At 32.7% G+C, this 27,811-nt stretch overlaps 1 protein-coding gene across 1 annotated transcript in view; it reads right to left on the bottom strand.

Annotated features, from left to right (window-relative positions):
- The window catches only part of LOC129244270 (uncharacterized), a 98,672-nt gene that overhangs the window by 66,456 nt on the left and 4,405 nt on the right, over window positions 1-27,811 (bottom strand). Inside the window, exon 3 of the mRNA XM_054881886.1 lies at window positions 10,311-10,556. Within this exon, the coding sequence (XP_054737861.1) occupies window positions 10,311-10,556 (246 nt within the window). The remainder of the gene's footprint in view (window positions 1-10,310; window positions 10,557-27,811) is intronic.

Below are 27,811 nucleotides of genomic sequence, written 5' to 3'. Positions count from 1 at the left end.
TCAAACCACCAACACGCTTACGTAGAGTGCGACCTAAAGAAAATATCGCAGCTGTATCGGCCAGTGTTAATGATGACCATCAATTATCGATTCGTCGCCGTTCGCAGCAATTGGGCCTCTGTTACTCAACAACGTGGACAATTTTGCGAAGGGACTTAGGTGTGAAGCCTTTCAAAATACAGCTGGTGCAAGAATTGAAGCCGAACGACCTACCGCAACGCAAAAGTTTTGGTGAATGGGCTCCTGGAAAGTTGGCCGAAGATCCGTTTTTTTTATCGAAAAATTGTGTTCAGGAACGAAGCTCATTTTTGGATCAATGGGTACGTAAATAAGCAGAATTGTCGATTTTGGAGTGAAGATCAGCCAGAAGAATTGTAAGAGCTACCAATGTATACAGAAAAGGTCACAGTTTGGTGCGGTTTATGGGCTGGAAGTATCATTGGACCGTACTTCTTCAAAGATGGTGCGAATCGTAACGTAACTGTGAATGGTGAGCGCTACCGTAAAATGACTTCCAACTTTTTTTTGCCCAAAATGCAAGAGCTTGACTTGCATGACATGTGGTTTCAGCAAGACGGTGCCACATGCCCCACAGCACGCGTAACAATGGACTTGTTGAGAGGCGAGTTCGGTGAACATTTTATTTCCCGTTCGGGACCTGTCAATTGGCCACCCAGATCGTGCGATATAACGCATTTAGATTAATTTTTGTGGGGCTATGTTAAAGCTCCTGTCTATTCAGACAAGCCTGCTTCAATTAACGCATTGAAGACAACATTAAAGCATTTATATGTGAGATACCGGCCGAAACATTGGAAAGAGTATGCCGAAATTGGATTAAGCGGATGGACCATTTGAAGCGCAGTCGCGGTCGACATTTGCATGAAATAATCCTCAAACATTAAGTTATATGGACTGTACTATCGATTTAAATAAAAATTTCATACATTTTTCTGAATTTGACGTGTGTTTTTTGAAAAAAATTCCTATAGCTCTTAAAAAATCACCCTTTATTTTAATATTATTAAAAAAGAAATTTAATGCTTTCCTGGTTTCTTTTAATATTTTGGGAACTTTTTTTTAATATTTTGCAAAATTTGTGCTTAATATTTAAAAAAAATTGTTTTAATATTTTTTTTTCTTAAAATATATTCTTTAATATTGTTGAGAAAAGAATCTTAATATTTAGCAAAATTATGTTTAGCATTTAAAATTCATGTTTCAATATTTAATTTTTTTATTATTCTTTATTGAAAAAAATTTTATATTTTTAATAGTTTGCATTTTTTTAATGTATGGTATGAGAAGTTTTCTTTTAATATTTAATTTTCCTTAAAATAAATATTTTTTAAATTATTAATAATAAATGTGAGAAAACTAATTAGTTAAGTATTAAACTTGTTTTAATATTTTTTATTATTATTGACATATTTTTTATTACTATTTAAATTTTTAATATTTGGCAACTCTTTTTTTATATTTAATTTTTATTTTATTGTAATGTAAACTGTTTTTAATATTCTGCACACATTTTTTAATTTAAAAATTTTCTTTTAATAGTTCTTATTATTTTAAAATATATAGTTTTTTATATTATAAATACAGAATTTTAATATTTTTGAAATTTCGTTTTATATTTTGTGAACCCTTTATTTAATATTTAAAATTATTTTTTTTTTTAATACTTTATATTAATTAATAATAAATTTTAATTATGGTATTTATAAATATATATATACATAATTGGCGCGTACACCCTTTTTGGGTGTTTGGCCGAGCTCCTCCTCCTATTTGTGGCGTGCGTCTTGATGTTGTATCACAAATGGAGGGATCTACAATTTCAAGCCGACTCCGAACGGCAGATATGTTTATGCTTTTTCAAGTCAGAAATACAAAAAATTAATAAAATTAAAATTTTTCTTAATTTTGATGTTTCACCGAGATTCGAACCTACGTTCTCTCTGTGAATTCCGGATGGTAGTCACGTACCAACCCATTCGGCTACAGCGGAAATATTAATAATTAAAAAACAAATTTAATATTTTGTACATTTTTTTTTAATATTTTGCATGTTTTTTTAATATTTAAATTTTCTTAAAGTTTTTTTTAATATTATTTATAATAAAATTTTATGTATCAATTACTTAAATATAAAATTTGTTATTTTTGTTTATAATTTTATTTAAATTGGTTTTTATATTTTGCACACATTTTTCATTAATTAAAAAAAATGATTTTAATATTTAATGTATGCATAAATATATACATTTTTTTAATTTTATTATTTGGATTTTAAAATTTTCTGTTTTTTTTAATACTTTTCAACATTTTTTTCAAATATTATTAACAACAAAATTTTAGATATTAAATATTTAAACATAAATTGCTTTAATATTTAATTTTCTTGATACATTTTTTAAAGTAATTTTGCTTATGTTTTTTTTAATATTGTGCAAGATTTTTTCAACATTTAATTTTTTAATACTTATTTTAAAGTAATATTATTATTTTATCTAAATATTGTTCAAAAGTTTTTTAATAATAAAATATATATATATATGTTTGGAAAATTGTTTTTATTTGCTTGTGTTTTTTCATGTTTTTAATTTTTCTGGGACCTCCCTCTGAGTAGCAGTTGATATGAGCGCATGTTAGTGTAACTTATTTTTCAACTTCTCCCGCTTTAATTTTTTCCATTCTTTACTTTCCTGGCTTTCCTTTCAAATTTTCAATGCCTTCTCTGCTAATAAGCCACTCCAATTTAGCACGCTGCTTGCACCATTTTTCTCTTTCCCTCTTTCTCTCTCTCCCTTTCTCTACTTAAATGTTTGCCATTTGGCGTTATTTGTTGAAAACTCGCGGCGGCCAGAGAATGTGTCATGTGTCAGCGAAAAGGATACCACTGTGTGGTTTGGCGCGCACAATCAAGAAAATTCAACGTTAAATTTATTATGGATATTCAAATATTTGATAAAAGTAAAAGAAAAAGAAATGAAACGCGATAGACAAAGCTGCTCGACTGCTAGTAGAGGAAGACAATCGATTTCAGTGTTGCTAAGGGATTGCAGGAGCCAAAATAGAACCGCACACGGCGGCTGGAGTGGTACCTACATTTACAATGCTTCGGCGCTTTAGCATATGACATCTGTGATGGGTTTCATGGCTATTTGGCTTAGCAGCTGCCTTTCGTTCAAAGTCCTGACTTTGGGGTGATTGTGGTGCTGAAGTAGCATAAAATGTGAAATCCTTTTTCAGGCTAATAGGATTAGGCAAGACAAGCTGCACGTTACCCACTGCTGCAGTCGTCTTTGCGCTATCTCGATAGATGTAGACCAAGACCTACTTACACACACACTCACACACAAATACATTTGGACATAAATACGTTGTACGTTGTTGGTTTTTCTTGTAGATTAGCACAATCCCACAAATACTTTGTGTGAAAGAGTGAAAGGATTAAATTGCTTTGTAGATAACATCGAATCGTATTTTTTATCAGTATATCACATCCAAACATATTTATGTATATACGCTGGTGGTTGGGGATTTGTAGTAGTGATTAGCGCGAAATTTATGCTTGAAGTTTTATACATTTTCAATTTCTCGGCTTTGTCAAATTCAATTTTATTTCGTCTTGGGTCTGAAAGCCAAAGCATTTAAGAAGTACAAAAAAAGGAGAAAACAATTTTATAGAAATGGAAATTGGCAAAATTTAGAACGAAGTCAAAGTAAGAGAGAAAATAATAACTAATATCGCCAAAGCCTTTGGTTTGTAGACCCAAATTTGCTACGATATTTTGCTCCGTTTAGTCCAAATTATTGCTACCATAAATATTTCGCTTTTCTATTTTTAAGATCTGGTATAAACTGACTGCGTGTATATGGAAAGAAATTTAGAGGTAAAAGATTAAAGAGTTGTGCGTTGACTTTAATGCTGACTCTGCGTTTGGTATAATTACCAATTATTTTTTCCTAAAATCGAATTGACTTGAAGCCTGCTCGATATGCAGAGTAATATATACTTGGCAAGATTGAGATATCGCGTTTTTGCCAGAGCGTGCAAATGACATAGGTAGTGTTCAACCCATCCACCCATCCTCCTCATGTCGACAATTACTAGATATGCAGAAATATATTAATATAAATCTAAGTCAGACCTGTATTTCTACTCAGGCGGAGAAGAATGTAAAACTACTTCTACGACGGTCACAGAGCCAAAGAGGAAGTGGAGAGTAGAGCAACTGCCCTAATATAGCTCTCTACTTCTCATCGAACGACTTCTGCCGTAGCCTCAACGTCAAGGTGAAGTAAAGAGTATTAAATATTAGCTTCTTGCCTCTAGTACTTCAAAAAGTATACCTTAAGTACTCTAAGTAGACCATAAGATGAGTAGACAATCAGAACTTTTCATGATCTGTAAGGCATTGTAAAAGGTTACACTTAATGAAAACCTAAAAAGGAGTGAAGTTTAATCTATCTTAGGAATCGAACTAAGTGCGTATCTGCCGTATATCCACCGTGCAGAAGAGAATTCAACTCAACCTCATTTAACCGAACCTAACTTAGACTGGTAGGTAGACGACAGAGCCAGTGCTCGAATCTTCCAACCACCCAACTTTTTAAACTTACTTGCAATTGAAATTTGAGGTCGAGCCAAGGAGCACCAAGAGATTTTGTGGTTCCTAAAACACTCAGGCTAAATAGTACATGGAATATAGTATGTACAGCTCTGGAAAGAGGGTAGATAGTCAAGGAGGGCAAGAGAAAAGTATCAGAGAAAGAGATAGGAAGGAATACAGATAGATACAGATGTAGTTAGTCCTGTGAGAATTTTCCAGATTCTTTGGGAAATCTGTAAATATCCTCCAGTTTTAGTTCCTCTCACGACATCGGAACCCAAAACTTGTAGCCTTGCTCTTGCAAAAGCAGGACACTCACAGAGAAAGTGCTCAGTGCTATCCGCCTCCTCCAAGTAAGACATGCACATCGGGTACTCAATGATTCCAATGGTGGTCATATGCTGACTTCATGGACTGTGTGCTGTAATAATAACGACCATAAACCGAACGTCTTTCCTTCCTTAGTTCCTTAAACTTACTTATGTAGTTTGTTTAAAAAAAAAAATGACCTTATTTTAAGGTATATTTTTATGAGACATTTAACCTTTCAGACAGAATTGGCTCTACCTCTCTATATCTACATTTATCGGCTTGTTGTAAAGTATTGCACTACCTACGCTGGATTAGGTTGCGGGAGTTGTCACTCTCTACGAGGATGTTGAGTTGCGCACTTAGACCTGAATGCCGATTGCGATAAAACGAGGGTAGGCTCAAGTTCCCGCTCTAATTCCCAATTTGCTGAAACCTCTTTGTATTTCTAATAAACGATAAAGTGTTGTGCATGGCTGTGGTTTTCAAATCTGCCAGAGGTAGTAGGTTCTGTGATGTATCGATTATTAGGCGGCGCGATGATGACCGATCTCGTAAATAGTTTGTGTGTGGATAAAGGAATGCCAAGGATAGAAGCAGGGTTACCTGATGTAATGTCAATTGCTCTCTTTCTCCCTCCATTCATCGGCGGTGTAATTTTCAGGAATGTCTCTGTGTGTAAGCGCCCAGACAATGTTCATGGAACACCGCTTAGCCAGCTCATTTGGAATACGTTTGGAGAATGTGTTATTGCACTGTAGAGATCCTTTGACAGATTGACTGTAAGAGTAGACAGTGATTGGTTGCACTACAACGAGCGAGTCCCTGACCAACAGCAGAGTCTCTCTTATAGATATTAATTAATTTCAGCTTGAATGACATTCCAAGCTTTGATTCCGCTGCTGCACCTCCAAGTGGTGGATGCCATTGCCGGTCCTATTTGTTTAGTCTTCAGCCATCAGTGATGACAGTCACTGACGCTGGTTCAAGGTCGTTAACGCTACCGCGTTCACATCTTTCTAGGATTATAATTGAAAAATAATTTTCAAAACAGAATTGTGGAGCAATGCAACCTAGAATTTCTTAGAATTTTTGAGTCTCAAATCTGAAATCATTCCAGTGTAGGCATGTATTTAATCTGCTTGCGTTGCAATGAGCTTAGAATTTGCGGTACTTGTATATATCTATGGTAGAAGAAGGTGCATTAGAGTCTCAATAGCTTTGGGGTAGAAGGCAGCACTCTCTTACTTTGATCAACAAACATTTCGCCCAGTGATGACTGGGATGCACCGAGGAATGCTTCAAGGTGATCTAAATCCATGAGCACTTTCGGCGCTTCTGAGCCTTAAGTAGCTCTTTTTTTACTGGTGAAGGGTATACATATACATATATGTACATATTTAACGAAAATAATAAAATCCGAAAATCTGTTTGTTCATGCATACCAAGCCTTGCTAATTCATTACCATAATTTTTTTTCTATGCCCCTGTAATCTGCTATCCGAATGAGTGAAAGGTAGTTGGGATGAGCCAACTCCTGCAGAGGGTTGCAGTGCACAAGTAACTTAACGGGAAGTTTGGGAAAATATTATATTACATTGGCTGTCACTGTAAATTCATCACTTCTGCCTATAACTTTAGCTTTTAGCTCATATGAAGGTGAAAGTGCGCGTAATCGCTTTTAGGCGAACAAATATTTTATTGGTTGTTATTGCCTTTCGGAAGCACATATGTATGTATGTACATACATACATTACTTTCCAAATGTATGTATGAATGAATGCATTTTTGTATATCAATAATTTGATAATTGGATTTAACTCGTTATCACTCTAAATAGGTAAAAAATACTAGAAAATTTTCAATACGCCAAAAGAAATATTCACAAATTTTTGTAAAAAGGATTGATAGTTAACACAAAAATTTTAAACATTAAACCTGTAATGCGTTCACAAAGTGTATTTTTCCATATATACAATATAAAAACAAGAAAATAAAAACAAAAAATATTCAAGAAAATAAAAAAGCGCCATGAGCAGCAGAATGGAAAAATTTATAAAATGGGAATTTCTTCTGCTTCTATTTTTTTGGTTTTCAAGCAGATTTTTTTATACTTTTTTTTTCTTTTATGTATCTATTTTTATTGTGACTCACTTTTTATATTTATTTTGATTTAAGCTGCATTTGTATTTATCAAAATTTTCATTTATAAGTATTTAAAATGTTTTTATTTCAAACAAATTACTGCAAGTTGAAAGCTTTTTCTTTCCTTTTTTCCCTTTTATTATTTTTATTACTGGATTATGTTGAATTTATGCGTTTTTACTTTTTTAGCTGTTCATTGCAGTTGTTGCTCGACTTATTTATTAGATAGTCTATATTTAGCGGTCATCTTAAATACGCACATAAGTACATATTTATTTATTGTTATGCGAAAAAATGCTTTCGATGGCAGTTTATAATTTTGTGCTGCCCAATAATATTTCACAAAATTATTATTTTTGTTTTGGAAATTTTTTGTTCCCCTATATTTCTCACCATCAGTCATTTTTGTTTTTTGCTTAGCTGGCTTTAGAGATAAATTTTGTTTCTGTTTAAAATATTTATATATTAATGCTTGTTATGTTTTTGGGTAGATTTCTGTGAGTAGCTTAAAAAATTAATACAGATACTATGCGATGTGCTATACGGACGAGTATATGGGCATCTGTGAATTTTACTGACAAAAATGTTGATGGTTGAAAAAAAGCAGAAAAATTATTTTTAATTTAGAGGATATTTTATAAAAAAAATCATTTCTAATGGTTGAATTGCTTTTTTAATATATAAGATTTTAATTGAATTTTAATTTACGGCTTCATGGCAATCTAAAATTGATCTATGAAAATATAGAACCACTGGTATGACCAAAAAATATCAAAAGAATAAATAGAAGAAAATATTAGACAAAAATATATCTCAGAGTAAACGACTTTTTAAATTCAGATATTGCGAGTATGGACTATATTTTTAAATTTTTTACCTTTTCATAATAAATAAAGTAAAATAAGAATAACAATTAGTAAAAAAAATAAAGTTATAAAAAAATTTAAAAATAAAAATAACGAATAATAAAAAAATAAAATTATAAAAAAATTTAAAAATATAAATTGAAAAAAAAAAATAAAATTATAAAAAAATTTTAAAATATAAATTAAATCGCATTTCCACAAAGTTTATTAATATATTTTGAATTTTCATTTTTTCTTTGTCAACAAACCGACTTTTTTTGAATGCATAAACATATATTTTTTCAAATTTTTTGCCTTTGCTAAATAAACTTAATTTGAAACGAAAATTAGAAAAAAACAGTGAAAGGGGGAAAATGTACAGTTTTTAGTTTTTTTTTTTGCTTTTGCTACAAAAGCACAGTTGGAAACGGAAAATAGAAAAAAACCGTTGTGATATATTTTCGTATATTGTTTTTTTGCTTTTTCTAAATAAACTTAGTTTGAAATGAAAATTAGGAATAAACATTGAGGGGGAAAAAATTTCGTAAATTTTTTGAATGCTAAATAAACTTAGTTTTAAAAGGAAATGAGAAAAAAACATTCAGGGGGAAATACAATTTCGTAAAATTTTTATTTTTTTGTTTGCTTTTGCTAAAAGTAGATAGTTGGAAACGCAAAATAGAAAAAAACGTTGTGATATTTTTTCGAATATTCTTTAATTGGATTTTTTTTTGCTCCTTCTAAATAAAGTTTCGTACATTTTTTGAATACATTTAATTTTTTTGCTTTTGCTAAAGAAATTTAGTTTGAAAAGGAAATTAGAAAAAAATGTTGTGCTAAATGTTCGAATATTTATTTATTTATTGTTGTTTTTTTTTTGGCTCGTCTGGCCTGTTTAAAAGGCAATTAAAAAATTGATAAAAACATTAAATAAATTAAAAAAATGCATTTTAAAATACAGATTTTTGAATATTATTCCACCAAGCCAATGTTTCTTTAAAACGAATACAAGGGTTTTCAATTCCTAGTATTCGTTTTTAAAAATCCAACGAAAACCATTATATAAATTTATAAAAAAACAACACAATCATATACTATAGTCTTCTACTAAATAAAAGTTGTTTAAAACGATAATTAAAAATTAAACAAAAAACAATCTATTGACTAAAATTTAAAATTATTAAATAAATTTAAATGAAAATTTTTCATTTATTTTTAATTTTCAATTTAGTGCTTTTGCTAAATGAGCTTAGTTTGAAATGAAAATTAAAAACATATAACGGCGTCATAAATTTTTTGTTCAAGAGATTTATAATTATTTGCTCCTGCTTAGTTTAAAACAGAAGTTTATCAAAATTTCAAAAAAAAAAAAATACAAATTTAAGAAAAAAAAATTCTTTTTGATTATTACGTAAAAATGAAAAACATAAAATGAAATTAACAAAAAGTATAAAAACTGGATTATTTAAATAAATCAAACAAAACTCTTTTTCATAATCATTTTAGTCGCCGATTTTTACTTTATTTGCTTTTTTTAATAAACTTTATTTAATTAAAAGAAAATGACAAAATATTTATTAAATACGTTTAACAGAGAAAAAAATTTTAGTTTAACAAGAACTGCATTTGTTATTATGTATTATGTACTTTATTTGGCAAACAAAAATCAGATTATTTAAATAAATTTATGAAAAATTCGAATTACATAATTATATTAATATTTTTTTTTTAATTTTTTTGTTTCTGCTAAAAAATTTTTTAATATATATTAAAAAATTTACCAAAAATGATTAAATGCGTTTATAAAAAAATGACGTTTCCATATTTGTATTCAATACATTTTTTTTGTTAATTTAGCGCCTTTCCATTTTCTTGCACGCTTTTTCAACAAAAAATTAAATTAAAAAAAGTAAAAAACTCAAATATAAGAAAGATTTAGGAGAATTTAATTTTTATAATTTTTTTAATATTTTTTTCGTTTAATATATTTCGCTCTTTATTATAGAGTCTAAGAAAAACTTTGTTTAAAATGAAAAATTAGAAATTAAAAAAAAAAAATTTTACTTTAAAAACATGATAAGCTCGTGAAAACTATTACATATTTGCATACTAATTAATCTTTTAATTTAAAACCTCTACTAAATAAATTTACTATAAAACGAAAACTCAAAATATGGGGAAATTCCGAAATAAAATTTCAAATAAATTTATTAAGAAAACAATTGGATTTCCTTGATGTTTTAATATTCTTTTGTTTTGGTTTTTTTTATTCTTAATTTCTGCCATCTAAACTTAGTTTTAAATTTAAAATATATTAAAGAACTTACAAACATTTAAATTTTTTATTCTGTTTTTCAATTTACTGAATTTTCTCAATTTTTCATCAACTCACCTTAACGAAATGATAGAAGAGCACCGCTCCAATTGTCGACAACGCAAACCAAACAAACACCGCAAATGTAGAAACATGCGAAATGTCCAGCGCATGCAGTAGAGTTGAGATTATCAATGCAGCGGCATGGCAGAACAGGAATGGCATGAATAGACGCTCCAGAATGTCCCATGGAATTTCGGCAGACTTTTGTGGCAGCACTGAAATGGAGCCGCGACGCAGGGAGGCGCGTCGTGATGCACGGCGCTGCGTTTTTGGGGAAAAAGGGAAGACAAAAAATGTAAAGAGATGAAAAATGTATACGAAGATCTTTAAAATCATCAAAATGAATTTAATGAATAAATTAAATAAAATGTTTAACGATAAATATAAAAATATTTAATAACAAATAGGGCAGGTAGGCAGATGAGTTCGGAAGAGAGCATACTTCCGAACCACTTTCCTTGACCTGGTAGAGTTAAGGTGGGCGTTTTTAGAGACCGAAACTTTTTAGTACCTTTGGGATCGGAGTAGAGCACTACTAGCTAGAGAAACTTCAAAAGCTAAATAGAATTGAAGAATTCATAAACAGGGGCTATTCGGCAACACATATCGGCTCATAAGTACAATCACAATGACTTACATTGAATCTGCAGCCAAAATGCCTCAGTCATACACTCTGTGATTGCTCCGAACTATGACAGAGAAGAAAAAATTTTTTGATGCACGGCTTTTAAGTGAAATTAACGCAAAGGCAGAATTTCACGACCTTTGATTGCTCTAATAGTCGCCCATCACTTAGGATGGTAAAAAATAATTTATACCGACTACAGCCCGCAAAAAAATTATATCATGTAAATATTTTGACTAGTTTTAAATATTTTTTTTTTTTGTTTTTGTTCATTATTTTATTTATACAAGGTGAAGTCCAAAATAAACAAGAACGGCATCATAAAAATGTTTTTGGAAGTACATCCCTAGCTGACTTCTAGTGAAAGCCTGGTGACATTCGGTTCAGTGGAAACGAAGTTATTGCGTCTAAAGTGTCGGTATGATGACACAAGCATACCAAAATGAGTCTCGAACAAAGAGCTAATATCAATTTTTGTTTTTAAATCGGTAAAACGTTTACCGAAACATGAAAGTGCTACGTCGATTTTTTTCTTAAAAACTTGGAACGTTTTAAACTTTTCTAATCCTCCTTAACAGGGTCTTTCAAATTTGTGGTTTTTTTTGTAGTAACGCTTCGTCTTAAAAACTGTAATAGACCTATAGCATTTCATCTTTCAGCTGCTAAGTAGAATTTGACATACAAGGTGAAGTCCAAAATAAAAAAGACTGACATCATAAAAATGTTTTTGATCGCGCCATCTTTTTAATGAGTTAGCGCGTTGGAAGTTTGATCGCTTGCTGACTTCCAGAGAAAGCTTGGTGACATTCGGTTCAGTGGAAGCGAAGATATTGCATCTAAAGTGTCAGTATGTTTGTGTCACCGGTGCAAAAATGAGTTTCGAACAAAGAGCTAATATCAAATTTTGTTTTAAAATCGGTAAAACGTATACCGAAATATTTGAATTAATGAGAAAAGTTTATGGGGGTGATTGTCTATCTCGTGCCAGAGTTCATAAGTAGCTAACACGTTTCAGAGATGGTTGTGAGGACATAAATGACAATGAACATGCGGGCCGCCCAAAATCAGTAATCACCGAAAACTCCATAGAAATTGTTCGTAAATTTATCGAAAATGAACCGAAATCAGCGTTGAAAGTCATGGAATCGGAGTTGAATATTTTCAAAACATCGGTTTATCGCATTTTAATTGATCATTTGGGGTTACGAAAGGTCTGTGCACGTTCCTTTCCGCACAATGATCAAAAATTGCTCAGAATTCAACAATCGAAAGACCTCATTAAAGAGGCGAGAAAAGAGGAGAACTTCTTTTTCAACATTGTAACTGGTGATGAAACGTAGGGTTTCCAACATAAATCTAAAAGTGGAAGATCCCAGACGAACCACCACCCAAATAATCGCTTTTGGAGAAGTCAAAAACCAGGTCGATGATCATTTGTTTTTACGATTCCAACGAATTGTTCACAAGGAGTTTGTGCCAATGGGCCAAACCGTCAATGCAATTTTCTAACTTGGCCTTTTCAAGCGTTTGTTGTATCGCATTCGTCGAATTCCACCATCTCATCGATCCACTCTTGTGACTGATTTTTTGACTAGAAATCGCATTTTAACCATCAATCATTCCCCATATTCGCCTGATATGGCTCCCTGCGACATCTATCTATTCGGAAAATTGCATTTGGCTATGAAAGGAAAACGTTTTGCTTCCGTAGAGGCCATCCAAAAGGCTTGTACCGAAATCCTGAAGGACATTCCGGTCAATGACCTGAAAGACTCTTTCGAAAAGCCTTTAGATCGCGCAAAACAGTGTATCACGGCCAGAGGGGACGATTTTGAATAAATAAACTCGAAGTTATCCGAACAAAGCTCCTGTTGTTTTTATTTTAGCTCAGTCTGGTTTATTTTGGACTTCACCTTGTGAAAGTTCAGCTTATTATCTAACAAAAAACAATATATAAATTGAAGCTTTACACGAATATTTGAAAAATTTCAAGAGACTCAAAATTCTCTTTGATTTCTGATAATTTTTTCCCCTAGACGGTGTTTCGTATTTTCTCCATACAAAAAAATTTAGTGGATTTGTTATGAAATTTTGGCAAATAGTTGCTAAATTTTGCATAAATTATGGGACTTGTATCGTAATATTGATCCATTGGGCATTCACAAAGTATAAATAAAAAACGAGATAAATATTTTTTTAGTTTCAGGGATTTTCAGTATTCCTGAATAAAATAGTTAAAGTTATTATTTTTTAACTAAAACAGAAGAAATAATTTTTTGAACTTCTAGGAAGGGAAATTTAATAATATTGATCTGTCAACATTTTCCACAAAATTAACGGCAAAATCCACTTTCCCATTGGAATTCAATGACAAGTTGCAAAGCATTGGCGGCACGGTAAAACTAAAACAAAAGAAATAAATGGTGTGTGTTTTGGTTATAAAACAAATTTATGGAGTGGCATTAAATACATTTTTTTTTTACCACTAGGCTGGTTAATGATAGCCAGTTTATGCTGAAGAATAAAAGCAAATAAATAAACGCAGCAATAAAAACTATTGTATATGTATGCGTTAATAGGTGTGATAGATAAATGTGTAAGAGCATACATACACACATGCATGTATACGCACTGATATATGTATGTATATGTAGATGCCTGAACAACGTTTTTTTTCCAAACTAAAAATAAATCCATCGCCACCGCGTCTAAACCGCATTTGAATGTAGATGTGCATGCATTTTTTTGTCTACCCAGTGTTAATGTTAATCGACACCCACTAAATGGCTACCATTAGAGACCTCAGTATATACACATCAATGTATGTAAGCATATGCTGGTCTGTTTTTAGTATGCACTTTTTTCTGTGTTTTTCAAAAACTAATGTAAATTCAAGCCATATTCAAGCTGAAGATTATTATTTACATTTTTTCGTAATAGAAATTTTTTAGCAACCATAGAGCAGGTCTAATCAAGCCATTTTATGAGAAACGTTTGTGGTTTTTTGTTTTCTCAGACTCATTCAGACTCTCAATTTTGTAAAGGATCTTTCAAAAGTGACGCCTAGATGTCAGTGTGGAATAACAGCTAGGCGGTACCTTGTTTTTCTATGCCATTTTTGATATTTGTCAAGTGAATAGATGTGGATTTTTACGTGATAGAACAACGCCTTAAAATTACTAAAAAATATTATGAAAATGATCGATCTTTAAGAACAACATATCGCATAATTCGTGAATTTTTCGGTGCAAATAATCATCCGAATGAGTTGACAACTTAAAGATTGATGAAAGATTTGAAGAAACTGGTTCTGTTGAGAATAAAAATGAACTGGCAAATGATTTTCCTCTTTCATTCGAAAAAAATGGCGGCTGAAGCGCATCGAGAGCTACGAAAGGTGTATGGAGATGCTGCTTTAAGTGAAACAACGTGTCGAGATTGGTAGCGTCGTTTCAAAGACGGCGATTTTAATGTTGACGACCGTCCGCGGGAAGGAAGGCCAAAAACTTTCAAAGGCGCTGAATTGGAGGCATTGCACAATGAGGATCCGTGTCAAACGCAAGAAGAGCTTGCTTCAGTATTAGGAGTTACCCGCCAATTCAAAGTGATTCCAAGCGATTGCATGCTTTGGGAATGCGTCAGAAACAGGGGACTTGGGTTCCTTATGAGTTAAAACCAAGGGATGTTGAACGTCGTTTTTTCGCCTGATCCAGCGGCAAAAAGGAAGGGTTTTTTTTCTTCGCATCGTGACGGGTGATGAAAAATGGTTTCATTACAGCAATCCAAAGAAAGGAAAGTCTTGAGGACTGCCCGGTCATGCTTCTACGTCGTCGCCTCGGCCGAATATTCACGCTGCGAAGGTTATGCTCTGTATTTGGTGGGACCAAGTTGGTGTTATTTATTATGAACTGTTAAAACCAAGCGAAACCATCCCCGAGGATCGGTATCGACTTCAATTGATGCGATTGAGCCGAGCACTGCGCGAGGAGCAGGCGCTATACGCGGATAGGCACGAAAAAGTGATTTCATAGCATGACAATGCTCCGCCTAACGTTGCCAAAACCGTTAAAACCTACTTTGAAACACTGAAATGGGAAATCCTACCCCACCCGCTGTATTGAGATACCCCATACAGATATTGCGCCGTCCGATTATCACCTGTTCCGATCGATGGCACATGGTGTAGCTGATCAGCAGTTCCATTCATATGAAGACATAAAAAAATGGCTTGATCGGTGGATAGCCTCAAAAGATGAACATTATACCGCGACGGTGTACGAGATCTACCAGAAAGAGGGAAAAAAGTAGTAGCCAGCGATGAGCAATACTTTCAGTGATTCACTTGTAACCATTTTTCAGAATAAATCTGTATTTTCATCAAAAAAAAAAAACGAGAACTGCAGTTGCACACCTAATAATATCTTAAAAATATTGTGTGGAAATTTGAAGTAAATCCGACAAATACTTTACCAGTTATTCAACAATTAACAAAGGGTGTTCGGGCGCTACATAAATCGATAGCAACACTTGAACTGATGATCACTGTAACTTAAAAACCGCTTGGTAGATTTCAATAAAGTTTGTACTGCTTTTGAAAAACATAAAATTCTCGTGCCTGATCGAAGGATTTTTTTTGAAAAACTATGATTTTTTCCCAACAATTAATAGTCGGGTTTTTCTCTAAAATCTGAGAAATATTTCCTGAGGCCACCATGTTGTTAATTTTGAAAAAAAGTTTTGATCAGGCAAAAGATTATCTATTAGCAAAACTAATTTCGCTTGCCCAATTAATTTAAGATGCATCTCCAAGGGCTTGTGATGATCACCGCAAGGCACTTCTGGAGAAACGGGCTCCACACAAACAGCGATAACTTTTACAATTACTAATTCTTTTTTAAATTTTGCTAAAGTCAAGTCGAAACACGATGTATTAATGCAATGCTTTTATTTTTGTAAAATAAATCAATTGACTAGCAAAAAAGTTATTGAAATCATAATTTTTTCGGGCCTAGACGCGTTGCAAGGGAAATTCGTGTTAACATATAACTCATATGAGTACATATGTATATTATTTATATAATATATAACATTTCGTCTTATCAAATTAATTTTATATTTTCTCTAATAAAACTACCTGCACTTGGCGTTCATACTTTACCTATTACTAACTCATTTCACTTTTTATTGAATTCCCAGCGTGATACTGAATAAACATAACTGAATTGTTCATAAAAAGTCGAAGCACAAACAATCAACTCAAAGCAGTAAATTCTTATTTACAATAATAAAAGAATTCGAAAAGGTAAATCAGCTCAATAGTTTTGCCACCCCAGTGATAGTATAAACCGCATAGTTGTTGCAATCTACCAAAGCTTTTTATTTAACTTGGAAACCCACAATTTCTCCCGCTTGCCATAAAATCAAGCCAAATAAATATCATATGTTCGATTACGAGCAAGTGTAAATTCGAAAAGTTTTGTTTACCAAAGCGAGCGCAGATATCGTAGATTCTCCAATGAATGGCATTGAATTAAAAAGAATATAAAAAATAAAAATTTTGTGGTTTTTTCGCTTACTCTTTACCGATTTGTTTACTATGTTTTTCATTAAAATTTACGGTGGCAAAAAATGATTTCGTTCACTTTAATACGCGTATTATGAACTTTTAATTACTCGTATGTTTTAATGTTTTTGGAATCTTTCGTTTGTTCCCTGAATGCATTCAATTAACGATTTTTTTGCCTATCTATCATTTGCATTTGCTCGCTTTTTCCGATTAAGTTTGAAAACGCTTTGACGTATTGATGCTGTTGCTAATGATAATACATATGTAGTGAGCTCCTATTGACTTAAAGTGAATATATAATGGGTGTTTTTTTAATGTTTAAAGTTTTGTATCTGCAAAATTGTTTTAAATTTTTATTCACTTATCTATGGTGAGCTACCAAACTTGCATCTGGGAAATAGTTTCAAATTGTAGAGATAGATTCCTTTATAAACAGAATTCAGTTTCTGGGCGCCAAATTTCTAAAGCATTTTACCCTGTGGACAGGTTCAATATAATGTGATGGGTGAATATACAATGGCAAGCAAAACTGAGTGCGTGATTATTGTTTTTAATATTTAGAATATTTTTCGAGTTAGAACTTTTCCATACGTTTTTTTTTTAATATTATCCGCTGTTTAACAAAACCATCACGCTTTTACCACTTTATTGCCCATAAAAATTAATTTCTTGTGGAAGAACATTCGCAAGACCATTTGCCAAAAAAATGAAGTAGAATGAGCTTCAGTTTTTTTTAATTTGCACTCTTTATATAAAAGAAAACCGAAAGAGCTGTCATGAAAAAATCTTTCAAAATGTTACATACATCAAAAAACAAAATTTTGCCAAAAACTTTCAACAAAAAAATTAGTTTTTTTTCCAAAAAAATTAAATAGAAAAAAATTGTGAATAAAATTGATAATTCTGAGTTTTATACAAAGTTTCAATCTTTTCAAACATCAAAAAACAATTTTGCCAAAAAAACCGAAAGAGCTGTCATGAAAAAATCTTTCAAAATGTTACATACATCAAAAAACAAAATTTTGCCAAAAACTTTCAACAAAAAAATTAGTTTTTCTTCCAAAAAAATTAAATAGAAAAAAATTGTGAATAAAATTGATAATTCTGAGTTTTATCCAAAGTTTCAATTTTTTCAAACATCAAAAAACAATTTTGCCAAAAACAACAAAAAAAATTTATTTTTTTCCCAAAAAGAATTAAACAGAAAAAAACTTTGTGTAAAATTAATAATTTTGAGTTTTATCCAAAGTTTAAATTTTTTCAAACATCAAAAAAAAAATTTTGCCAAAAACAACCAAAAAATGTTTTTTTTTTTCACAAAAAGAATTAAACAAAAAAAAAAAACTTTGAACAAAATTAATAATTTTCAGATTTATTTGAAAATTTTTCGAACAATTCGATTACTACGTAAACTGAAAAAATAAATTTATTTTTTCAAAAACTGGAAACATAAAAGCCTTGAAGAAGATTTTACAACTTTGAGATTTATTTAATGTTTAAAATGTTTACTCCAAATATTTCGAGCATAAAAAATATATTCCAACCAAATTCTGCATACTGTAAAAACTGTACACTCGATTTTTTGAAAAAATTTAGAAAAAAAATTCTAAGCTTAGATGAAAATTTGCTGAATTTTTCTACATTATGTATAAGAGTTTAAAGTTTTATTTATTCGCTTTTGATTTAAGAACGAACAATAAATATAAGCTTTTAAATAAAGAATAAATTCTATCTCGAAAACCACTGTAAACATTAGAAAGAAAAATCAGCCTGCCTCAGTTTTGCCGCCAATGCATTTTTGCGGGTGGTATTTGCAATTTTATCGGACATTTTTAAAAGCTTGAGAACTTAAAATGCTAATATAAAACAGAAAAATTATTGGCAAGAATTTTGCGTCTTCTATAATATGGTAGATAATTCCATGACAGTTATTTTTTGAATATGAGATCCGGCAAATATTCGCCGCGGCTATGAGTTATGAGGTTCATTCGATCAGTTCAATTTGTGACTGCCAATAGGGCTTTGGATATCGATTGATAAGCGCGCTCTATGGTAAGTTGTGCCGTCTTGTTGGAATGTCGTCGATATTTAGCTGATTAAGGTTTGGAAACAAAATTTCAGTCAGCGTGGCTCGATAGCGCACGCCATTCACCGAAACTGCAGCTTTTCCCCCATTTCGTAATAAAAACCAGTGCTCTAAACCAGTGCTTCGCTTAATTTCCACGATTTGAAAGCGTTGTTCAGGCGTGAAACGATTCATAATGACTTGCCAAAACTCACTGATCAGAAATGCTTACACAGTTGTCTCAGCTGTTAAACCATTCTTAACGATATAGCTAGTTTTCATGTAGCTAAAAAAACACCTGATATTAACTAAGTAAAAAGTTCGTTCTGAAACTATTGCCTTTGTAGAAATAAGTAGATTCCGCCTCTGCTCGCAAATTAAATGAACGAATTTGGATACACCAGTATCCATACAAGATCTAATTAGTGAAGCCACTGGACTTTCGTAAGCGTTATACCTTTGGTATTTGTGCAGAAATGGCACCAGAAGTTCAAGTAGCTTTTGGCCTGGAAATCTTCTTTAACGATGCGGCTCATTTCTGGCTCAATCGGTATACAAATAATTAAAATTCCATATCCAGACCAGATGATTTCCGTAGACACAGTCGAGGTAACTAAATGATTATAGTTTGGTATTCCGCGTCAAAATCAAACAGTTTTCTTCTTACCTACGAAAATTTTAAATTTTATACAATCCAATTTTTTTCGTGATATGTTAAGAGCTCCGAAATGAAAAGTCATGAAATGGGGTTTTTTCTATCTTCCCTTGAACAGGAAAGTAATCTGCTTATGCAACCAACTTAATGATTTTTGGTTGTATGAAGCAAGGATGATAGATTACAGGGTTTGTGGTCATGCGAAGCAAAATTGTAAGAATTGTAACTTTGACTGCCACGTCAACTGAGATTCGGCAGTAGTGTTTCTGTCCGCTCAATTCACTCGTATTCACACATTCGTCCACTCAGTTTGTTGTGCAGACGGCAACGAAGTGATTTAAGCAGAGGCTGTGCTGACTTTTTTTTCGTATGTCAACAGCACATTCTCATTTTTTTCTTAAACAAACCGCCATTATAACTCGCATGACGTAAGCAAATTAGCTGGTTACTTTAAAATTGATGGGAACCAGTTCATGGTCTGATGTTGGCCACACTTTCTGAATTATTTTCGCTGTGGAAATTCATTCGATGTGGAAATTCATTCAGTCGGAGGTTCCAAAGTAGAAGAAGTAAAATCTCATGATCCTCTAAAATGGCTGAATTTGATCAAATCGGCTGGTTTGTTGATGTAATAATTGGATATTTTTTTTCATTGTATTGCTGTATTTTTTTTTCATTTTTAGGTATTGTAACTTTCGAGCGAATTTATCGTACTACACAATACTCAATCTTGCGTATCCAATTCTTTTGCTTTAGCGAGCATGTGCTCAGAGTTCTAAAAGAAGCTGATTTCAACGGACCTACAGCCCCGCAATAAGCCATTTATCAGAGCCAAAAACTGTAATGCCAGATTGAAGTTTGCAGGAGACCATCTAACTGAAGACGAACACTTCTGGACCATCATTATTTTTGCTGACGAAAGCAAGTATATCCTTCTCAGATCAGATGACAAAACTTTCATATGGAGAAAACCAAATGCGGAGCTGCAACCACAAAGGCCGAGCAGGATGAAGGACATGTAATGGTTCGTGTATGCATGACACTTAAAGCAACAGGATATATAATTTTTACTGAAAGTATAACTAAGTATTTGTGTATTTGCACGAAAAATTCGTTACAAATTTCACACAAAATTCAAAAAAACATTCAGACAATTTTTGCTGCCATCAAAATAACGATCCGAAGCATAAATCTGCGATTTTATACTTGTAGAATTGGCTCATTTGGAATTTTCCGGATATTATCTAAACACCAGCACAACTGCCAGATTTGAAGGTTATTGAGAAACAGTAGTCAGTTCTAAATAAAAAATATCCAAGCAAATGAAATTCTAAACCAATCTGATCTCAAAAAGGCGCTAAAAAGGGTTGCTAAAAATTTCTTCTGAATGTACTAAACAGTGGGTGGAATCGTTTCCAAAGAGGCTCCAATCTGTTATTGACAGAAGAAGATGCCCCACAACCTAGTTAACCTTAAGGTTTATTACTATAATATGCGTAAAACTTTTGTGAGTGTTTAGCCGTTCTCCGTGTGCGTGTTAATGTTTTCCACTAAGGCGATGATCTACAATTTTACGTCGCCTACGATTGACAGATGATTTCTTATGAGGAACTTTTCGTCATCATACAAAATTATTTATTTTTTTCATTTCAAATAAAAACATGTTGTATTACCAACTGGCATATTTATTTTACGAAAAGTTTGTTTTATTTGCCGTTAGTCGCATTCTAGGATTTAAAAATTAGATTGCATCAACGGGGCGTGTGAGCCACTGTACCATGCTTTTGTATCTGTTTGCAGTTTAAAAATTTATATGACTAATGTAAATTTATTTATATACACCTTCTCTAGTTTTGCTTGAGCTATTTTCATATGTGTGAGTGGACTTTTCTGTAGTCGTAAATATGTCGCTTCGGCGGCCAGCAATTCAGTGGAACTGCGTACAAATATAAAAGTTTATCGATTACATGTAAATAGCTAAGAGTAGCTCTGTTGGGCTCACACATTCTCTATTCACATAAATACATTTATATTTGTAGGTACTTACATATACATATAGTATATATAATATAATATACTTATACATACATATATCACGCTGCACCGCTCATCAGTCAAGTTCGCTGGCAGCAGTGAAGTCTCAAGTGTAGCTGATCGATGGCCTTTGCAGTTGTGGCACATAAAACAAATGATCTACAAGTATGTACATATATGTATATGTACGCTTTGAAAATAGTCTACATATGCACATACATACATACATCTGTTTTGAAATATTTCCAAATTGTTTGATTTTGAGAATCTTAGTATCCAAAATTTACGAAATATTCTAAATTTACAATTTTTCAGTAGCTCATCTTGCGTAAAAAATTCTCTTTTTTCTGCTTTGTCCGGGCATTAACGGGACGCCGCGATTCATTAATTATCCACAAATACACAAATGTATTAAAGTGTTTTGAATGTAGAATTCATACAAATAGATATCTATGTTTGCATGTATGTTTGTATATGTGTTTAAATATTTTTAAAATATATCCAAATGTTTCGTAGATTTGCTTTTAAATCTCTTTGTGCTTAATTGACCGTTGCAATCATTCTAGAAGCTCTACGTATTTTTCAACAAACAAATTATGGGAAAATTCAAAAAAAAAAAATAAACAAACAAAAAAACAGTAAAAAAAATGCGAATGTGAAAAATGAAAAAATGCTTATGCCAACAACGGTGGAAATATAGAGTTTACGATGGAAACATTTTTTGCAGTAATAATAACAGATTTTTTTTGACAAATACGTACATATAGCGAATTATACACATACATATATATTAGGCCGGGTCGATTTAAAAATCGCTCATTGCTCTGTGAAAATCGTATTCTAGGGATCAAAATAAGAAACATTGCCGAAGGAACCATACCTCTAAAACGAAATCTGATGTCCCCCAATTTGGGTCGAACGAAAAATCCCACTTTGACCCATTTATAGTGCTCCAATCGAGTCCAAATGTATGACCGACCCCCACTAACTTTGGACGGCTGATCCACCCATGCCAGTGGCATGCCCCCTGGAACTTCCCTGGGGGGTTCCCCATACAATCATTTCAAAATATCACCATTTTTGGCCTTTACATGAGAAAATAAACTAAAAAGTTCGACCCAAATTGGGGGACATCAGAATTCGTTTCAGAGGGATGGTTCCTTCGGCAAAGTTTCTTATTTTGATCCCTAGAATATGATTTTTACAGAGCAATGGGCGATTTTTTAGCCTCCCCACAAAAGACACTAAAAGTTCGACCCAAATTGGGGGACATCAGAATTCGTTTTAGAGGTATGGTTCCTTCGCCAAAGTTTCTTATTTTGACCCTTAGAATATGATTTTCAGAGAGCAATGGGCGATTTTTTTGCCTCCCCACAAATCGACCCGGCCTAATATATATGTAAGTAGAAATATCTTTCTGAGACATTTTAGTCTTATTTAGTATGAAATAAAACCTTAGCTGCATTTTTGGTTTATCTGCATATATTAATCACTCTACTAGAAGATTTATATTTTTTGCAAATTGCATCATACATAAATTTTATTTGACACCTCTGAACTGCAGCATAAAGCAGAAAAGCAATAGAGACTCCCGGCACTCAATATCATTTCTTTTTTTTTTCAACGTACGGAAATGACGATTCCTTATATTTAACATATACGCACACATGCTTGCCGAAGTGAGTTATCAAAAATATTTACTTATTTATTTAGTTCTCTTTTGGAGTCTGCTTAAAACTGTACATAGGTCCCTTCATTTTTGGAACAACATCAAGACGCACATCACAAGTAGAAGGAGGAGCTCGGCCAAATACCCAAAAAGGGTGTACTCGCCAATTATACATTTTTATTTTTTATTTACTTTTATTTATTTTGTCTAATAATTTATAATCTTACAAGCTACGAGTAGCGCAAGGTTACTTGAAACAAAGTACGTATAATGATTAAAAAAATTAAAAAACGGAATTCAAAAGCTGCTCTTCAAGCAGAAAAAGCAAAGTCAAGGAAGTCGGCATCACCAATAGCAGTAAACTCACGAATAGATCGAGCAATAAAAGCATGTGAAGAATAGCTGAGTGGCAAGCTGAGTGGCCGATCTCTATATAAAAAAATGTTTATTCACAATGCGGCGTAAGTAGTGTGATCTAAAGTGAAGTTTTTAGGTATGCGGATAAACCTAGTACGGAGTAGGACTTCGATGTTGTACAGGTGATAGCTGATATGCCTAGTGAAAGAGAGCCTGCTATCGAACATTACTCCGAGGTCCTTCATTTCACATACGCGCTGCTTTAGGCACAATTTGGTGAACTGTAGGCAATATGTTAATAATCTTTGCGTAAGTCATGTGAAAAATTTGCTGAAATTCACAGAACTTTGCGTCTTCAGGCACCATAAGTCCGGACTGTCTATATGTGTCCGATTTCTCACAAAAATTTTGCGCAACAAATTAAAAAAATGTCCAAAATTAAATTAAAATTTTCCTAAATTTCGCGCTAAAAACAAAATAAAAGAAACCCCAAAAAAGTTTCCAAAAATATTTTTCAAATAAAAAAAAAACATTCCATAAGTCTAGATTGTCTCTATCTTTCCGATTTCGCACAAAAATGTTGCGTAAAAACCAGATGTTCCAAAAAAATTTCAAGAGTCAAAAAATTCTATAAGTCAACACTGTCTACATCCATCCGATCTCTCACAAAAAGTTTGCGCTAAAAAATAAAAAAAATTACAAAATAAAATTTAAATTTTGCGCAAAAAATAAAAAAAAAATCCAAAAACAATTTCCAAAAATATTCTTAAAAAAAAATTCCATAAGTCTAGATTGTCTACATCCTTCCGATCTCTCACAAAAATTTTCTGCAAAAAAAAAATAAAAAAAGTTTGCAAACAAGAAGTATTATATCACAAAAACATAAAACAAAAAAATTCAATGCGCATTATATACCCATAGTCTGTATAGTTATTGCCAATTAAATCTAATGGAATTAATGGAATTACTGATGAATTAAAACACTTCAATTCTAATGCATTGCGCCCACCAGCTTTTCCATTTTGAATTTCACAAATTTGTTAGTAGCGCAAAAATCGAGCTGATACGAATATAAACGTGGCACTCGCAAAATAGAAGAAATTTATGTAAAATAAAATATGGAATAAAAAAACTATCAGCACTCATACCGTACCTCATTGATGCGCTTAAGCTGTGGGTTAACAACAAATTTAAACGTTGGATTTATATCTGATTTTAATGAGATTTCGTGCACATTTGCTAATTTATTGATTTTATTAAAATTTTATGAGTTTTTATTGAAGCTGTGCAAGTGTAAATCAATTAAATTTTTGCACTAATCGCATAGCACCGGAAATTGTCGGCTGAATGAGAAAACAGCTAAGCAAAAATCGTATGTTGCATGAGACACAAAAAAGCGCGCTCAACAAAACGCGCGCATATACATAAGTACATACATATATATATAGAATACAATCACTTGCCACCTCCGAACATAGTGACCCACTTGGCTGTCGGCCATTACATATGCGCTCTAGTGCAACTGCATATATACACATTTTTTTTGTTTTACATTTTTCTTACTTTGTACAATTAACTGCACAACAGTGACTAAGTCAAGCGTCTTAGCCAAAATAAATTCTTGTAATAATGAGCAGCAAAAAACAAATAAAAAAAAAACACAAAATCGGCAATGTGTATTAAATAGTGTAGACGATCACACCGGCCGGCCGGCCGGCTTTCGAATCGTCCGATTACAGCGAGCCTATAAATGCATTTTATATGACCGACATTAATAGCCACGTAAATATTGCAAGAAATAAATCTTGGGAATTTTCGAAAATCTAAAATTTATGTGAGTGTTTAATAGCAAATGAAAACCGGAGCATTGAAAACGACTATTAAAAGGATGTACCTTTTTTTGACAGAAATATATGGCAGATTGGCGCCTTTTGATTTTCGTTCTGTTAGTTCATTTGATTAATTCTCAAAAATAGTTTTGAGACATTAAAATTATTATTTTAATTTCGTACCCTTTTATTATGAAAATCTCCGCACTATCTTGCATTTCACAATTTGCATATGCCCGTAAATATTTGCTAAAACTATCATTAATTTTTCATCATTAAATTTAACCCACATACAAAAACCTTCGGTTCTTCAATGTTTATTATTTCAAATTTTTCCAATTTTCGTGTGCAGAATTATCTCTGCGTTTTTTCTTTGATCTGCAGCCTTTTAATATATATTGTAAATATATTCCTACTTACTCTCGGCTGGCGCATGCATTTCTCTTGTCTGCCGTTAACTGGGTTAAGTAAACTGTACTAACAACGAAATTTACTTAAGCTTTTAAATGGATTATGCTATTTTTGGCCCATCTGCTAAGCCAGCACAGACGCCAGCTCAAGGTAAAAAAGTTGTAGCGGCGGTGAAGTTGGAGATGTTCCTGGTAAGTGAGTGCCAAGAAAGAAGTTTTATGTGCAAAAAAGAATATAAGGCGTGGGTCTCATATGCATGTGTGAGTGCATACATGTACACTTATAAGTTACAAGTAGTGCAATTTATTGTAATATACGAGTGTAAAGAAGTATATCAGAAGGGGAGTTTGCTTTGCATAGACGCAGCATAAAAATAGAACCCAAAATTTTGACAAATAATGTCAGCGATTGAGATATCAAAAACATTATGGACTTAAAAGAAAATTAACAAAATTGGAATTAAAAGAAATGAGAAATTTGTATATGCTAATAATTTTTATTTAAGTAGTTTTAGTGGTCCTAAGTATATAGTTTTCGTGTTTTTATTTTATGATCTCAACGCCATTTTAACAATAAAGCAACAATTTGGTTATTGCTGTCATTTATTCGACAATTCGACCTTAATTGGAAATCATCTTCAGGAACTATGGGCCGTCCAATAGTTTTTAATTTATAACATAAACATTTTCTAGTATTTATTTAATGACTAAATATTACTTTGATAAGCCCTCCCAGAAGGAGAGCAGGGATTGTTTTACTGGCCACTCCACTCGACGCAGTAGACGATGGTCACTGTAAGTGGGAAGTCACTTTGAATTTCTTCCTCACCCACAAAAAAAATGCCTTATAATTTGGTTTTCATACATACAATACCAATCCCGATGCCCCGAAATTTGTGAAAATATTGGGTACGGGAATTATTTTCCGTCCTTTCTTAGCCAAAGTTACGAATTATTTAATCAATTAAATAATATATGAAATTATGTGAAGTATGTGAGATTGGAAGCTACAACTTTACTCTATTTTTCATGCAGCAAACGGATTTCTCTGACAAAAAATTTTGTGTACTTTTGACTTGATCCATTCATTGAGCCAGTTTGCGATGATCTCGTAAGAAGTGAACCGCTCTCCAATAAGAGGTGACTGCATTGATCGGAACGGATGGTCATCGGAAGGTGCAATGTCTGGGGGTGGGGGCGGGTGTGGCAAAATATCCCAATTCAGTCCGTCTAAATATTTCTGGACCGATTTAGCCACGTGTGGCCGGGTGTTATCATTCCACAAAATCAATTTGTCCTGCCTACCGTCGCATTCCTTCTTCTCCTTTTCTTTGAGAGCTCGATTCAAACACATTAGCTGCAGTCGGTAACGATCGCCAGTGATAGGTTTAGATGGTTTAAGGAGTTCATAATAGATGACATTCTTCTGATCCCACCAGATGCACAACATAACCTTTGAAGCAGGAATATTTTTTTGCGCTAACGATGGACCTGGTTCACTTGGCAGGCTCAAACATTTTCGACGCTTAGGGTTATCACAACAGATCCACTTTTCCTCGCCAGTGACGATTCCGTTCAAGAAATATCTCACACGTCACATGTTTGTCAATATCACACTCCTTCAATTGGTGTGGTACCCAGTTACCTGCTTTCTGAATCATTCCCATCGCGTGCAAACATTTACCGACGGTTGATTTGCCAACATCGAACTCTTTAAACACCCTTTTTGGGTGTTTGGCCGAGCTCCTCCTATTATTTGTGGTGTGCGTCTTGAGGTTGTTCCACAAACTCAGGAACCTGCAGTTTCAAGCTGACTCCGAACAGATATTTTTATGAGGAGCTTTTTCATGGTAGAAATAAACTCGGAGGCTTGCCATTGCCTGCCGAGGGGCGACCACTATTAGAAATTGGTTTTCTTAATTTTGATGTTTCACCGAGATTCGAACCTACGTTCTCTCTGAATTCCGAATGGTAGTCACGCACCAACCCATTCAGCTACGGCGGCGCTACCAAAATTAGTGAACCGGTTTAGTGAATAGTTTTTAAGTTAAATTGTAGCAAAGAATTTATATAAAACGCAAATTCAAACCTCAGAATTTTCGCTCTTTGTCTAGTAAAGATAAGTGTGTAATAAATAAATTAAAAACAAATAAGATTAAGTGTGACACATTTCCAATTCTATAATAGATTACAATGAATTATATTCAAGCCCAACTTGCAAATTGGTCTGCCTACCAATGTATAATAAATTTAAAGAGTGAACTTTGAATTCTTTGTATTCTTACAGAAACATTTTAAATAAGTGT

The sequence above is a fragment of the Anastrepha obliqua genome, chromosome 4 (genome assembly GCF_027943255.1).
Source record: "Anastrepha obliqua isolate idAnaObli1 chromosome 4, idAnaObli1_1.0, whole genome shotgun sequence".
Lineage (NCBI taxonomy): Eukaryota > Metazoa > Arthropoda > Insecta > Diptera > Tephritidae > Anastrepha > Anastrepha obliqua.
Note: the sequence above shows the minus strand (reverse complement) of the source record. Positions and strands in the feature narration are given on the sequence as shown.